The sequence below is a fragment of the Zophobas morio genome, unplaced genomic scaffold, assembly GCF_036711695.1.
Source record: "Zophobas morio isolate AGI-343-1 ecotype UQ-CSIRO unplaced genomic scaffold, CSIRO_AGI_Zmor_V1 ptg000014l, whole genome shotgun sequence".
In the NCBI taxonomy this organism is placed as follows: Eukaryota; Metazoa; Arthropoda; class Insecta; order Coleoptera; family Tenebrionidae; genus Zophobas; species Zophobas morio.
In genome coordinates this window covers 1,830,862-1,846,810 of record NW_026972119.1, presented here as the reverse complement: position 1 = coordinate 1,846,810, position 15,949 = coordinate 1,830,862, and the positions used below count along the sequence as shown (strand labels likewise).

Sequence of the window (15,949 nt, the reverse complement as noted above, 5' to 3'; positions counted from 1 at the left end):
ATAAAAATTATTGTTAGTCATTTCCAGCGATCTGGAATCCCTAATTGCCCTAATAATTAAAAGTGCCAAATGTTTATATTTAACAACAAAAAACACTAAAAAATAAAAAAAACACTTAAAACAGAAAAGGGACCCATTTAACATAAAACAGTTTTTTAACATCTGTACCACCGTAGAATGACCCCTTAAAGGTGTACATAGCGACATAACATTCAACATCCAGCAGTCCAGCACTTCCAATCTCTATGAATTATAATATTGGTGAATCTGAATATTGGCAACACCGCAAAGTTTTACGTTCTAGAAATTCTAAAATTAAAACAAAAATCAGCTGTACGTAACCAAAAAGCGTTTGGAAAAGGTGTTATCCAAATTAATAATATTAAAATGGAAAATGGTGATATAAAGCTTCAATGCTACAATAAAGGTTGTGGTCAAAAATTTGATTCCTCAAAAAATACTGACGGTAAGTAAGGTTATGTGTGGATGTTTGTGACCCGAATATTTAAGTGTATTTTAGATTCTTGTTTACATCATCCTGGAGAACCATTCTTCCACGACGCCTATAAGGGCTGGTCATGTTGTAATAAAAAATGTACCGATTTTACCGAATTTTTAAATATAAAAGGATGCACTCGGTCAAAACATTCAAATGTGAAGCCCCCGGAACCGGAAAAGCCTGTAAAACAAGAAGTAAATGTGGACGAAGTTATTGAAGTAAAGCCAATTATACCAACAGTGAAAGAAAGACCACCATTTGATTCGCCGATGGTAACTTTTAGTAAAACATAAATATAACTTATACAAGAGTCTGTATTGTAGACTACTATGAGACCTGAAATTGCGACGTCCTTAAAGCAACAAGTTTTTAGTATCGCAACAGAAACAGTCTCAGAAAAAAGTTCTGATGAAATAGCAATAGGCACAACTTGTAAAAATGGGGGTTGCAGTGTTTCATATGAAGGCCCTGACACTAACAAGTCACCATGTGCTTACCATCCAGGAGTACCAGTGTTTCATGAAGGTTTAAAATTTTGGTCTTGTTGCCAAAAACGAACAACTGATTTTAATGCGTTTTTGAGCCAAATAGGATGTACTCAAGGTGAACATTTGTGGTTTAAGGAGGTGCTGTTGGGACAAAAGAAAAGTGGATTTGTTGATGTTTGTACATTTTTAGGATGATGATAAAAAATCTGTTCAATGTCGATGGGACTACCACCAAACTGCATCTCATGTTGTTGTGTCAATTTATGCTAAACAATATTGTGTTCAGAAAAGTGTAATCGAGCTCAGTCCAGTCAGACTTAAAGCATGTTTATTGTTTCCTGAACAGAACAATACAACTTTTCAGTTTGACATTGAATTACGAGGGGTATGCCTGATATTCAAAACTACATGTACGTTCAATTGTTTTTTTTTTTGTTTGTTTTAGATTGTTGATGTTGAAAGTAGTCAAGTCTTTATGTATGGCACAAAAGTTGAAATTAAACTAAAGAAAGCACAACCTGGAAGTTGGTCAAAATTGGATATACCAAGAGTTACACCTTCAGAAGAAAAACCTAAACTTAGCGCAGCTGATATCGAAATTACTTCCAGAGTTGATGCGGTAGATCTAGACGATTTGTAAATATACAGGAAGCCTTTGAGCAAATTTTGTACGTTATATTACTACTGATATGTACTTTGTATGGACACCAGTTTTTATTTTGAAATAAAATGGTTTTAAAAATGAAAAGCAATATTAATATGTTTTATACTTGTTTACTTTTATTGTTTATAATATGAAATCAAGACATGGCATATTTACAATTTTACTAAATCTATAGAATCTACAATATCACATACATTTATCAAATATAAGGAAATATACTTTGGAATGCACAATAGTGCACATGTATATTGTCTACAGATGCCAGTGCACACCTTTTATACCTACTGTCTAACAAATTCGGTCCTTTGTTTAATACAAAAATAATATCAATAATAATGAAGTTTCTCATCTTTTCCGCACGGAATTGCGCTAATACTATGTTATATGTTATTGTACACAAATTTCATAAAATCAACATTTAATGTATACCAGGCAACAGATATTATTGTTCTAAATACATATTGCTTTGCATTAAATTAATACTCTCAGCTAAGCAAACGAGACATTTATATTCACAAAAATACTTACAACGATTGACAAACAATTAAATCTGTAATATCACAAATCATCATAACAAAAACCAGATAAACATTAAAAACATATAAAATACCTAACTCACTAAAAACCAATAAAACTCATAAATAAAAACAATATAAATATATCAATTTTAAAAACAATAATAAAATCAATCACAAAACACTACCAATATCAACTTCATATACTAAACTTACATAAATCTATACACTTCATAAATGATTTATCTAATATGGGCTAATATATTTTACGAAATCAATTTTAAAATCTTACTTTTCTGACTTCAATGTGGCGTAGCACGTTTGACAAACCCTGACTGGCTTTAAAATGCGAAGTCTGGATATCTCACTTTCAAATCTGCTACATTTGGAACAAAATACTTGGCCACAGTTTCTGCAGTGGTGTTTTCTTTCGTATATAGTGAATCGAATGTTACATGATGCACAGAAATCAGCCCCTTCATCTTTAAGCCAGTGATCAGCAGCCCTACCTGGCACGTCACATACGCTCCATGAAAATACTCTACCTCTCGTATCGCCAACATACACAGTTCGGTGATCCCTAAAATTATTACCATAATTTTTCATACAGGATTTAATAGCAAATCATTTTACTTTGAGACAGCTAATGCTGTAACTGAAGCCGGCTCTGCGTTGTCTTTCCTATCGTATGCCGTATGCATTGTCAGTTTACTTCTAAAGACTAACTGCCTTTGCCATTTGAATCCTGGAACATAATCAGTTACATCCATGAAGGTAGAATATGAGGAGGGAAGAGAGTTTGAAAACATGACTGGTAGAGTAGGTACGAAATGTCGTGAACCGTGATCTTGTGTGCACAAGCCTTAAACTCGTTCGAAGAGGTCCGACTGTCATGTTTTATTAACACCTTATGACTACAGGATAATTAACTTCAATCAACTGTAAAGTTGTTATAGTCCATCGTGCACGGAAATATGTATTATATGTTAAATACATATACAGTATGGAAAACGGTTAAATATCTTGAGAACTAATTGTACAAATAATCTGAAATTGGGTATAGGGGTACAAGTAGTTGTGCTCAAACTATTCGTCAAAAAATTTTTTTTGTTTCATTTATTTTCGAGAAGCAAGGCCAATTTGTTTTTTTTTTAATGGTACTACCACATAATTAATGTATTTTGAATAGAGCTTTTTTTCTGAATTTATTGATGTAGCACAATCGTACTTTCTTTCTGATCGAAATGGCAAAATAAAAATACATAAAAAAAGAAAGATGACATACCTAGTTAGCTTTGAAAATAATATTTATTACGCCATAGAAGTTCTTTTTTCTTCAAACATCAAAAAAACATGACATTTTTTAACTCGACAAATACCCTTAAAGTTTGATATTTCAGCCGCTCCTTAACAATGGCAGACAAATACTTTTTCTGCCGCTACAGGTGTCAGAAAAAGTGAAACCATAGCAACAGTATCTAAAGTACACTGAAGTTAATCACTTTAACGGGCAAACTGTTTTTTGAAATTTTGTTGTTGACAATGAAGCTACAGTAAGAGTGTCCAAATATAACTTCATTTTTAAAAATTGAAAATTCTACTTCTATAATTTAATTGCAGACGTTTGAACAAAAAATAGTATATTTTATTCAGAGAAAACTGACTCTGTGGTTCGTCTGTATTTGCTTACTAGTTACAGACTCGCCACGAAAAGTTTCACTTTTGCTCCTTATAAAATAATATACCATTTTAAACGTCATATGATTATTAGCTTTGGCTAATAAACTTCATATTTGGTATAAAAAAAAATGGTCGAAAGTTGTTTCGACAGAACTTCCCTCGCACCTAAAGTACAATGAAACATAACCAGCATTTTCGAGTTGAGTTTTTTCTTTACACAATTTTGTGATGACGTCATTAACATTTTTGCAAGGACACGTATATCAGTTTGGATAGGTCCACTCTAATGGTAATAATAACAGTATTGTATTACCAAAATTTTCTGTGAAAAAGAACTGAGCCGTTCCTGATTTAATCAATAAAATAAATTGACTCATTTATTATTTTTTTTTAAGCCATCTGTTTAAGCAAATTTAAAAAATATGAATGCAATGATAAATCACAAGTAAAAGCTCATCATATTTTGCACATTTTGAGAAGAATTTATTCGGCAAAATTTTGAGATGTCATCAATTTTTGGAGGGAATAAACAGATATATTTTGATCAACAATTTACCATGCTTACAATAACTTCAAAACATCTGTAAGATTTCAAAGCATTCGGTTTTGCAGTTCCTGATTAAATCAACAAAAAAAATCACGTATTCTTTAATTTTTTCGAGTCACCCTGTATAAGCAAATCCAAAAAATATGAACAGAATGTCATCAATTTTTTGGAGATAAGCAAATATATTTTGATTAAATTAAATTATGTTATTTTATACAATTTAAAACCCATTTACTATGTACAATTTTTTACCATCTATATGGTATTCCTAACATAAATACAAAATCTGACAATGGGCCCAGTACTTTCGGAGATTATTTGTCTAATAAAAATCCGGACGGCAGACCTATTTCTTCCTACTCTAGGGGTCATGAAAGGTTGAGAAAACGTAAAAGTAGAAAGTCGGCCGACGGACTCGATTACAATGCTTCCTTCGCTTACGCTCGGGAAGTAAAAATGAATTTCTATGCCTTGATAAATAAATAATTATTTTTCACGTCCGTAAAAAAGTGTATTTTTGTTGATAAAGGTTGCATATATACATATATAGGTTATATAAGAATATGTTTGTTTTATCGTGCTAAAATCGTGAAAAAAGTGCCATAGCAATTCCTTTTTTAACGCATTTAAAAGAAAAAATGTGTCGTAGTATGTCATTTTTTAACGGGAAATATTGTACAAAGTAACCCATACGTCGCCCCGGTGCAACACCTATGGGTTTTCTAGGATGTACTCATCATCGGTGACAGCGGCGTTCGAATAAAGAAAAGCCTGAAAGCGGCCCGTCGGAAGTCACGGGAATTATCTTAATCTGTTTAAACAGAGACCACTGCCGGTGTAACAAGTGCATCGCATATGGCCCTCGAATGTCACTCTTTGTCGCAAGCTGATTTGGCTCTTTTAGTTGAATTTCAAGTAAACGGCACAGTTTTATAACGATCATGATGGATGGGCACAAAGGTAGAGAAGCGTTTTGTTCAAGAAATCCCATTATCAAAATGGATCCGATTTTCTAAATTTGTATGTAGATATGTACATACTCGTATTGTGAAAAAAAAGGCTGAAAATTCGGATGGATGACAGCCATTAATCTAGCGTACCACGGGTGGAATGAAGTTTGCGATTCGACCTAGGGGCAATCGATTCACAGGTAACACAGAAGGTTTGAGATCTATAAGTACCTTAGCTATTCTAATTAATGAGTCGCGAACCAGTGGCCCACTCCAAATAGCTGTTCGATAGATTTGTCTTAAAGATTAAATCATCTTGTTTGGGAAGTAATTTTTAACAAGAACATATAAATCGACGGCGATTTGGCCGTTTTGCTGGCATAGTTCGCGAGAGAACGAGGTCAGACACCGGCGCGTATAGTTTTCGGACGAGAACTTCGTCTACCTGTTCGGCTCTCCGAGTGAAAAACCAAAGTTCATAGATTACGTTGATGACTTGAAGGAGAAGCTGCTGAGCGTTCATGAAACGGTGCGCCACAAGATCCGGGTGGCGAGTGACAATGAAAACACGCTATGACCTTAAGGGTAATTCAGTGGGATTCGAGGGATTTGGTATGGCTTTATAACCCCTGATGAACGAAAGATTGTTGGCCGAAGTTGTCACTAAACTGGGAAGGTCTATATACTGTCGTGACAAGGATCGACGATGTGGTTTACAGAATTCGACAGTACCGAAGACGAAAATGAAGATTGCTCATTTAAACCGCCTCGTGAGTACAATAGTGACACCGATGACTTTTCTGATCGAGACGAGAATTACGGAGGAGGCAGTGTTACAAAGTAACCCATACGTCGCCCCGGTACAACGTCTATGGATTTTCTAGTATGTGGCGCGGTGACTCATCATCGGGGACGACGGCGCTCGAATAAAGAAAAGCCTGGAAAGCGACGTTCGATCTTTCCAGAAGAAGCGTACGGCTGTTTAAACAGAGACTGAGAATGTCGGGAGGGGTTTAGTCCAGGAGCCGATTAATGAGTACGAGTTGAATTGAGTCAGAATTATTCGCTGTTATATTTTCGCTCTGTAATTTTAGTCGTATAAATTTATATTACTGAAGAATAAATTGTTACGTTTTACGCACGCCGATTTTAAATACCCAATCATGTTAACAATATTTAAACACAAAACACATAGAAGGAACACATTTATTATAACGTGAAGAATATAATTTCAGATGATCAGCATGGTTTTGTCAGCGGAAGATCAACTGTCACCAATCTGTCGTGTATCACTCATTACCTTGCCAAAGCCCTTGATAACAATTCACAAGTGGACGTTATATATACGGACTTTTCCAAGGCCTTTGATCGGGTGGATCATAAAGTATTACTGAATAAATTCAATAAATATGGATTCAGCTCTCCACTTTTGAGTTTAATTGATAGCTACCTTCAAGGCAGATTTAATTACGTGATGTATAGGGGTTTCATTTCACAAAAATTTATTGTAAAGTCTGGAGTCCCAGAAGGTTCCAACTTGGGTCCTTTGTTGTTTTTACTATTTATTAACGACATAACAACTATCTTCAATATTCGTGTTTTGTTATTTGCTGATGATCTGAAATTATTCACTGTTATCAATTCTGCGGCTGATTGCATACAATTACAAGAGAATTGTATGCAAAAAAGTGCCTGCACAATAAACTTAATCTCAATATCTCTAAATGTAAAATAGTTTCTTTTTGTCGGAAAGTGACTACTACTTCTTTTGATTATTCTCTAGGCGGAATTAATTTAACACGTTGTTCTAACATTAAGGATTTAGGTATATTATTCGACTCCGAACTCAATTTTAATCTGCACATTCGGAATAATGTTGCATCTGGTTTTAAAACGCTAGGATTTATCATAAGATCTTGTAGGGACTTTAATTCGCTGAAGTGTCTTAAACTTATACTATGCATGTGTAAGATCAAAGTTGGAATATGGCGCATTAATTTGGTCACCTTATTACAAAAAGTACGAAGAGAGTATTGAATCCGTTCAAAGGAAATTTTTAAAATATCTATGGTTTAAAGAAAGTGGTTCTTATCCCGTTCAGGGAATTGATAACCGTATTCTGTGTAACGCTTTTAATTTTACATCCCTTTTCGACAGACGAACACAGTATTTTGTTGTATTCTTACATAACCTCCTGCATAATAAAATCATATCGAACGAATTGATGTCATCGATATCCTTTAATGTGCCACTAACAAATCTAAGATCTTTCAGAACATTCTACATACCTAAAGCGTCAACTAATATCTTATTCCCGTCGCCTATTTATAAAATGTGTGATACTTTCAACATGCTAATGAATAACTACGATATTCACTTGATTAAAAAAAAAGATATTATGATTGAATTACGCAAACACTTCTGCACAAATACACTTAGACAGTTCTCTGTATGAGATGGGTGTGATTTTCAGCACTCTTGTGTTGTCTCTGCCTTAATTATATTGTATTTCTGTTCTCTTTTTCTTTTCATTTTGCGCTGTCTGTGAATGGTGTGAATTGTATTGTTTCTGTTCATATATTTCTGTTTTGCTATTTTGTAGACCCTTTAAGTGGACTTTAGTCTGTTGGGTCTTTAAAAAAAAAAAAGGTTACCGGTGCTATGACGATTAATCAACACATCTGTCAGAAATTCGAAGGCATCGAAAAATTTTGCAATTTAGTTCTTATTTGAGTGCTTTGTATTAGTTTTCTAGTAGGTGTTTTGTGGTAATTTGTGTGCTCGCCCAATGGATTGGGGAGCGATGAAAATTTGTCAAGGCGCAAGTATGGCCACATTGAAACTACTGCCGGAAAAATCCAATGGCCAATATTTAATAGAATACAACTTATTTATGAAATGAAGAGCTAAAAAACAAATCTGCGATTTTACTGAAAGGAGCTGTTTTTGAAGTAGGTAGTTTTTAGTTTATATTATGAACATGGAAAAACTTTTGTAGGTATGCAATTCATGAATAAAGTTACATTTTTTCGCTGTTTTCAAGAAACACTTTACTCACTTGTTGCATCAATAACTAAACTATTTCCACCTTCGACCGTAATTTTAAGTAACAAACTAGTTTACTAACTATATGACTCGCCTTTGGTTTAACAATTCAACATGCTTCAACTTTATCATCATAGATTCATAGCTTGGACAATTTGGAAATGTCGGTATTGTAATGTTAATAGCCATAGTTGACTTCAACATAGAATAAGTGGCCCATAACGTCGATGGTTGTTTATTTTGACTTAATTCGGCAAAATACGCCAGTAACACTTTCTGAGGTGATATTGTGAGCCCCTTTACCTAGCGCACCATTGAAGGTACATTTTTTAGGCTTTTCATACCTACTTTTGATCTTTTTCGGCAGCAGATTCTGCGTAACTTCGTTTGTTGCATATTGTAATTCAGGAAGCGTTAAAGATTCTGAATCGGACATTTTCTAATAGAATGAAATTTCTTGATCAGACTTTTGCACCTTCAAAACGTCAATCTAATTTTATTCAGAGACGTTCAAAGGGTTGATTGTTATGCATAGCCTACTTGTAATTATGAAAATAAACATTGTGGTGACGTATAATTTTTTAAAATATTTTCGCAAAATTTATTCAGGTGACTGAGAATAAAATAATATACATACCTCGGCGGAAAGTTTCCTAGAGCCTCGAGCTAACTGTCTCGGCTCTAAGGAAATACTTTCCGCCTCAGTATGTAATATACTATTCAATGTTTATTTTTCCAAGCATTTACCTGGTCGAAGAATATTCATCGGATTGACATTACGCTTTCTGCCTTCAGGAACCATCACAAATGAATCAGTAAGACTAGTATCAGATTTGCTAGTTCTCATGCTTGTACCATCGTCTACATCGAGACTAGCATTATCAGCACTGTTGCCACCTAAATAACACTCTTTTAAATGTGCGGTCTTGTCATACGAAAAATGTCATACCTTCACTTTTTCTAAATCCCCCATGAACTCTCGATCTTCTTCGTCTCACAGGAATAGGTGGCGAAGGTTCCTCCGTATCGCTGCAAGTTTCTTTCTCGTTCTGTTGTTCACTTCTCCACTCCTTGCAGCTTCCTTCCCCTGAACGTTGTCGATCAATGGACGATCTTCTGGTATTATTGTCTTCTGAAAGACTGCTTTCTGAACCTGATTTCATCAGGCTCAAGGAGCTATCGTTTGAAACATTAATTTGTTTTACTAGACGATGATGGATAGGGGTAGGTTTAACGGGACTTTGATATTGTTTGCATTCTTCTTTTTGAGGATTGGTATCGTCGGGTACTTGAACGTAATCAATAGACCACATCTTAAAAACAGAGATATTAGTACTGCTTTATATAAACAGTTACTTGAACCTACCCTTGTAACACCATCTGTTGATCCCGTCATAATAACATTCAGCGGATCCCATTCGTGCGTTTGTGAAAAAGCTACACATAAAATCTGCTGCATGCGATCAGCTCGTCCTACACACGTATTCACGCTAGCTAATTCGTCTCCATTAATACTCCACACATGCAACCACGTTGCAGCACAGGTGGCTATATCGCCAGTGAGATCATTTACAGCTACCGCAGCTATCGGACCAGCGTGTCCTCGTAACTGTCTTACGAAAATTCCACGTGATAAATCCCAAATTATGGCAGTGCAATCTCTGGATCCGGAAACAATGACATTGTAGGCAGGACTGGCCGCCAGGCACGTTACAGCGTCCGTATGTGCATACAAATTGTGTTTTATGTTAAGGGACTTTTTTCTCGCCTCGTATTCCCAAATGGTGACTACAGAACTAGTCCCTGCTGTTACTATTAGTTTTGAAGATGGACAAACGCAAGCTAAAATTTCACCGTTGTTTTGAACTACGCTTTCAGAAACAAAAACAGCTTTGTCGCTGTCGTAATTTCCGATCCTCAAGGAGTGGTCAGCAAAGCCCCAGGCTACGTATTTGTTGAAGAGACTAGGAATGAGAACTTTGTTTTGCTCAACGGCCAACACGGATTTGTCAACGTGGAGAATTTGACCAACTGGACTTTTCACTTCTGAAGAAAAAGCAAATAGAGTTTATGTTAATTTATGTTATCTACGAATTTTTACGACTAGTTGAAATGACTGCAAATTATTTCATATAAAATTCGTCATGTGGATAAAATCTCTGCAATAAAGTTTAAACTATGTTCTATTTCAATGTGGCGAAACAATTTGACTCTTAAAAATAATATACTGTTATTAGAAATAAACCCATACACCACCCCGGTGCGACGTCTATGGATTTTCTCGAGGGCTTTCTAGTATGTACGGTGATGATGGGTGACTCATCATCGGTGACGGTGGCTGAGCGGCGTTCGACTAAAAGAAAAGCCTGGAAGCGGAAGTCGCAATGGGTATTCCAGAAAAACCTCGATCGCGACTCATCTAGAAGGGAACGTATGAGTTTACATAGAGACTACCTTTGGGAACGATTCATTCTTTCAAAGAGAATCCAGTCAAGTTCCGTCGGAATTATTTTGTACATAATCAATTAAGTGTAATTAGTCCTGTAAATTTGAGCTACTGAGAAATAAATTGTTGAGTGTTATCCACGCCGATTTTAATTACCGATCTTCGTAACAATACGTTATAATACACTGAATTTGTTAAAAATGAATCCTAACATATTTTTTCTACCGCGCACGTTTTTTGATTTTCTAATAGAGCTATTAAAGCACCCAAATGACGTCAAAGCGGTTCGTCAATAGCGGAATGTGGTTCTGAAATAGATCTGGTGTAATTTAGATCGGTAAGATTGGTAGCCATGACGAGAAATGTCAGGTGAATGTCAGTGGCAAATGTGAAATTAAAATTTCCCGTATTTCGGGAGGCGTAAGGACTTCACTAACTTCTTCACAAGACATTTTAACCAATTGATTCGAATTACAGTTGTTGTTGTGAAAATTCGAACTTCAAATATTTCGTGGTTCGTGTTAGACCATCGCCAATCACGAGAAAATTCCCCAGATTTAAACAAACGCAAATTTCAATTAAATTTTGCGAAAAAACGTGCGCGGAAAAAAAATAGTATAAATAACTCGTTCATAAGGCCATTGTGGCACTCATCCTTTATATAACTCGCGGCTTCGCCGCTCGTTCTGTAAACTTGGATTCGTGCCTTAATATTTGCCTTATGAAACTCGTTCTTTAATATACTATTATATATACATAAGCAGTGCGGATATCATTTTCGACCAATGCATTAACAAGTCAGTCATTTCAACTTTTGTTATGACATCACATGGATAAACATCTAATTACCTTTAATCGGTTGCAACGACGGTCGTAAATTATCCAAATGATGAAAAAAGAGTTTCTCAGGTTGAGGCAAAGTAAACGCTTGCACAAGTGCACCAGTATCAATAACCGACGTTCTGTTATTATTACCACCCATCTTTTTACAAGGGTGTGGTTTTTTAAACAGTTGTTTGGGAATTTGCCCAAAATTGTTAATAAATCCGATCGTCGCATTCTTCTTCAATGGATCGTCGATACTTAAATTATTTCCATTGTGTGACAATAAATAAAACGAGTTTCAACTTACTTATAAATGTCGACATTTCCTTCATAAAATAAATGGTGGAAGACATTGACAGCATCAATCGCCGGTTGTCCTTGCTGTTTATACCCAAAAATCAGATCTATCCAATGATGCAGATTTTGAGAGACGAAATCACACTCCAGCGCCATCCTATGTACTCTAATAAACTCCCGAGGATCTTGTTTAGCCCACGGCGGAAGCACTACATCTCCCAGAGCTACTCCACTCTGCTTAGCACCCAAATCGAACTGATTTAAGTTTTCCAGAAATTCTGGGAGGTAAAAGAACTCCGGTATTAGCTCTTTCACATCAGCCATGTTATGCTTAGAAGCAGACAACCATGCTTCTTTGACTGAGTGAAACATACGGTCAGCGAGATCAAAATGGCCGCCTTGGAGTCGAAGAAAATGTTGAGTAAAAGGCTCTGTACGAACTAGATACGAGCAAACAATCATAGCACTGGAATAATGAGTACCGTAATGGTAAGGAGGAGTCTCTCCGTGAGGGTCATCCCATTCCTGCAAAAAAAGCTACCTAGTATGTTTTGCTGTAAAGTGGTGCCGAGTACCTTAAATCGTTTTCGGAATTGTTCCAAACGTTCCGGACTTTGTGCACCCATTGGTTTGGTGAAGTCGCGAAAACTGGCAGGATGAGATAGGTCTAATTCTTCAGAGTCATAGTCCGCAAGTATCCAAGGGAAAACTGGATACTGCATGAGATCATTATAGGATCTCCCAGCTAATGTATTTAAATGCATGAGATATTGGAAGTTGGAGATTTCGCCTCGCTGGAAATACGAGTGTTTAAAAAGAGTCAAAGCTAATGGAGAACGAACTAACCACCCATCTTTGGGTTACGCTGGTTTCGCCAATAAGGTTACTTAGTAGACTTGTGGCTTGTTCGACGTTAGCTGTTCGTCTTTGACCAGCCACGGATTGTTGCGCGCTGTCGGCAATACCCGTAGCCATTGCCATGAATCTTTGGTATACTTTGTTACGAACTTTTCGTGGAAAAGCCAGTAAATAGTTGCGACCATCTCCAGAAAATACTTCCAATGCCATTGGTTGCAGAAGGTATCTTCGTTTATGAACTTCCCTACATTAAATTTTAAAATTTTTAACTTCCAAACCCTAAATTTTGTGAACTGATAGTAACGGTTTTTGTGAATTTATTTCCATGTGTTCAAGTTAGCTTAAATAGATCTTTATCACGAAAAAGAATCCCCACGAAATTCAGCAATATTAAATTTCGAACGGAAATACAGTAGCGTATCGGGAGCGCCAATTGATCGTCTTGGTCGGAAAATAGGTTGTAAACGGAACTACCAAGTGAACAGGAGTCACTTTCTCAGTACAGCAAAAAGAGAGCGTCCTCCATTCTTTTAATACAACGTCTTTGGTCTCGTATTATTTAAAGACCATTACGTTACTCTTATCTTGCTGTTAGTCATTTCAGTGTTTTTAAACTTGAGCATTCGGATTTTTTACTTGAATATTAAAACAATAAACATGTAAACATTGGGCATACGATGTTAGTGTGAAGTTTTTTCACAAAATATTTTGAAATTCACACGTGGGAATTTACTATATTAATATTACTATACGCACCTGATATCTTCATAAGAAAACTTGGAGCACTGTCTCATAGCCCTTGACCTCCTAGGGGATCCTGGATTTGGTAATATCGGTTCATATTCGTTGGTATTGTTAGGCACACTTTCTATATCCCTAATTTCTCGATTTTTCAATAACGTGAAGCCATCAACCACGTAGCAGTGTTCTTGTCCAAATAGCAGTAAACCTTCTGTTGTGTCCAATCCTTGAATCCGTGCACATCTAAACATATGTGAAATCTAAAAAGAAAAATCTCATGGTCCTCAATAACTTTCCCTTTTAAAGAATCAAACCTTCTCATTTTCTTCCAATAGTCGCATTAACGTTTGGTTATCTGGAGGCGGAGAAGGTTCCTCCTCCACATCATTTTCCTCTTGTTGATCGTCTGGATCAGATTTAAGTCTAGCGAGAGGTGGAAGCGGAGTCAGTGGGAGAGGAGAGGGTTCTTCAACAATACTATCAGCCCGTTCCGGTTCAGTTAACCCCGTAACACCGTGATGTTGCCGCATTTGAACCGCTTGATAATAAATTTTGCTGTGATGACTTGTCGCAACTTTGTATTTTAGCATTCCTCTCTCGTGGTCTGGACGATAGGGATAATGCAAGTAAAACAAGTCATTTCTCATTGTCTTCTTGCGCATTCTATGAGGACCTTCTGTCATGTCCAACATCCATTTGTCTAAATAGCATGGTTCTGGAGGTCCCCACAATCCTCTTTCTCTTGTTAGTTCGTTCTCAGTTTGTAACCATTCCTGATGCACATAGCGCTGAGTATGTTGAGTAGTGTTTTGGTGTTGTTGTCGCCTCATTTCCACAAAGTCTTTTAAAAGGTTGACATGATTGATCATCCATACAAATGCCTGTTTTTTACTCATTCTAATCTTTACTCTCATTGTATCATCTTTGCGAACCTTTGTCCTACTCGCTAATCTGGTCAATCCACCAGTAACTTTATGAATTTTTGATTGTATCTGATTATGAAACTCCCAAGGAACTCGATAGGTGGCTTTCCTTTCAGCATCAACATAATTAAGCCATAATTTGGATGCTGCTTCAAATACTTGTTCTCGTACTATCATTAAATCCGGAGCTTTCGCATTCTGGCAAGGAAGTGCCAACGTAACTTTAAAAACTTCTTCGATCGCTGGTTTCTTACATACATACAACTCCTCCCAAACTCGTAATGCCGCTCCGGCCATTAAATTACGTCCCTGATGTGCGTTCAAGTGTTCGTCACGTGACTCTAGATCGCTGCTAGGGTTGACATGCCAGGTGGTTCGTATGTTCGATTCAAGCATTACTTTCATGTCTGCTGTTAACTGGAGAAGACAATATGTAAGACACCCAATGAAATCTAATTCATGGTTTCCGGCTCCAAAGACTATTAACCTGTTGGTTGTTAATTTGTGCAGAGCTTCGAGAACGGACATCTGGTCCGCGATGGTGTCTGTGGATCGCGATAGTAAGAAAAGAATGCTTCTATTGAGGCAATGATATAAACACTCGAGAGACAAATTTCCGGTTCGACGTTTCGCTTGTCCGATAAGTTTAACAATGAAATCGAAGACTTCATGTGGATCCTTTGTCAGCGAACCTTGCCACAGCTTATCCACGATTCTTGCTGTAAGGTAGAACACATTTGGAGTCACATGTTGGATGTGGGCGTTGGTTAGTGGAACAACGGGGATTGCGGCTTGATCACCAACCAACATGTCTGCAGCGAGAAGGTGATCCATTAGAGTAACCAAAATCTCAGTTTGGTAACAGACTTGTTGCGACGAAGTGGAATTTTCGGGGTAAGCATCCAAAACTAAATCGATAACAGGGGAAGATTTACCAGTGATAGATAAACTCAAAGAGTCGACAACGATAACACGGATAAAGTCTATGATAAATTGTCGCGCTGGATGGGTAGTAAGAGGGTCTTCTTCAACTGGAGTTCTTGGAACGATGATGACGGATTCTGCTTCTTCGCCAGCTGGAGTCGATGCGCCACTACTGTCTGCACTGTCAAGGGATGAAATTAGTGGAGGAGGGAACAGTACTCCAGCTAATGCGCCAAGAACTTCGGAGGACATGAAAATTGGCATGAAATCGGGCATGTTGTGGTAAAGTTGAAACAAAACCTGTAACAACAAATTATATATACAAATCTGAAATAATATTTTTAAAATAATTCAGTTGGTATAAAATATCAGATCTGAAAACTTAAAGCTGACTTAACAATCATAAACTTGTTCTTTTTTTCTGTCAAAAATAATTTGTCGTTGGCATTTATTGATTTCTTTTGATCGTGGAAGTCATAAAAATAAAATTTGTTAGGGCTGGCGCTACAACTCGGCTCAAATAAATCAACTGAGTGATTGAACGTAA

General features: G+C 36.5%; 2 protein-coding genes across 3 annotated transcripts in view; one reads left to right on the top strand and one right to left on the bottom strand.

The window, feature by feature from the left end:
* The first annotated feature begins 278 nt into the window (after positions 1-278).
* Positions 279-1,735, top strand: LOC135129131 (cysteine and histidine-rich domain-containing protein morgana). The gene is made up of 5 exons (XM_064056212.1): positions 279-466; positions 521-771; positions 823-1,125; positions 1,178-1,372; positions 1,433-1,735. The coding sequence occupies exons 1-5, from the start codon at positions 388-390 to the stop codon at positions 1,625-1,627; spliced, it is 1,023 nt and encodes a 340-aa protein (XP_063912282.1). The 5' UTR covers positions 279-387; the 3' UTR covers positions 1,628-1,735.
* Positions 1,736-1,741: 6 nt separating this feature from the next.
* The window catches only part of LOC135129130 (WD repeat and FYVE domain-containing protein 3), a 29,809-nt gene continuing 15,601 nt past the window's right edge, over positions 1,742-15,949 (bottom strand). For both annotated transcript variants that reach the window (XM_064056210.1, XM_064056211.1), the window contains exons 16-26: positions 13,870-15,702; positions 13,571-13,815; positions 12,803-13,058; positions 12,532-12,750; positions 11,967-12,481; positions 11,684-11,916; positions 9,755-10,434; positions 9,338-9,701; positions 9,136-9,285; positions 2,800-2,911; positions 1,742-2,746 (exon numbers count right to left, since the gene is read on the bottom strand). In XM_064056210.1, coding sequence (XP_063912280.1) covers positions 2,455-2,746; positions 2,800-2,911; positions 9,136-9,285; positions 9,338-9,701; positions 9,755-10,434; positions 11,684-11,916; positions 11,967-12,481; positions 12,532-12,750; positions 12,803-13,058; positions 13,571-13,815; positions 13,870-15,702 — 4,899 coding nt within the window. In that variant the 3' untranslated portion in view covers positions 1,742-2,454. The remainder of the gene's footprint in view (positions 2,747-2,799; positions 2,912-9,135; positions 9,286-9,337; positions 9,702-9,754; positions 10,435-11,683; positions 11,917-11,966; positions 12,482-12,531; positions 12,751-12,802; positions 13,059-13,570; positions 13,816-13,869; positions 15,703-15,949) is intronic.

Coding starts and splice junctions, on each gene's coding strand:
- LOC135129131 (XM_064056212.1), top strand. CDS start 388: ATGGAAAATGGTGATATAAAGCTTCAATGCTACAATAAAGGTTGTGGT. Junction 467..520: donor TTCCTCAAAAAATACTGACG/GTAAGTAAGGTT, acceptor AGTGTATTTTAG/ATTCTTGTTTACATCATCCT. Junction 1,126..1,177: donor AACATTTGTGGTTTAAGGAG/GTGCTGTTGGGA, acceptor GTACATTTTTAG/GATGATGATAAAAAATCTGT.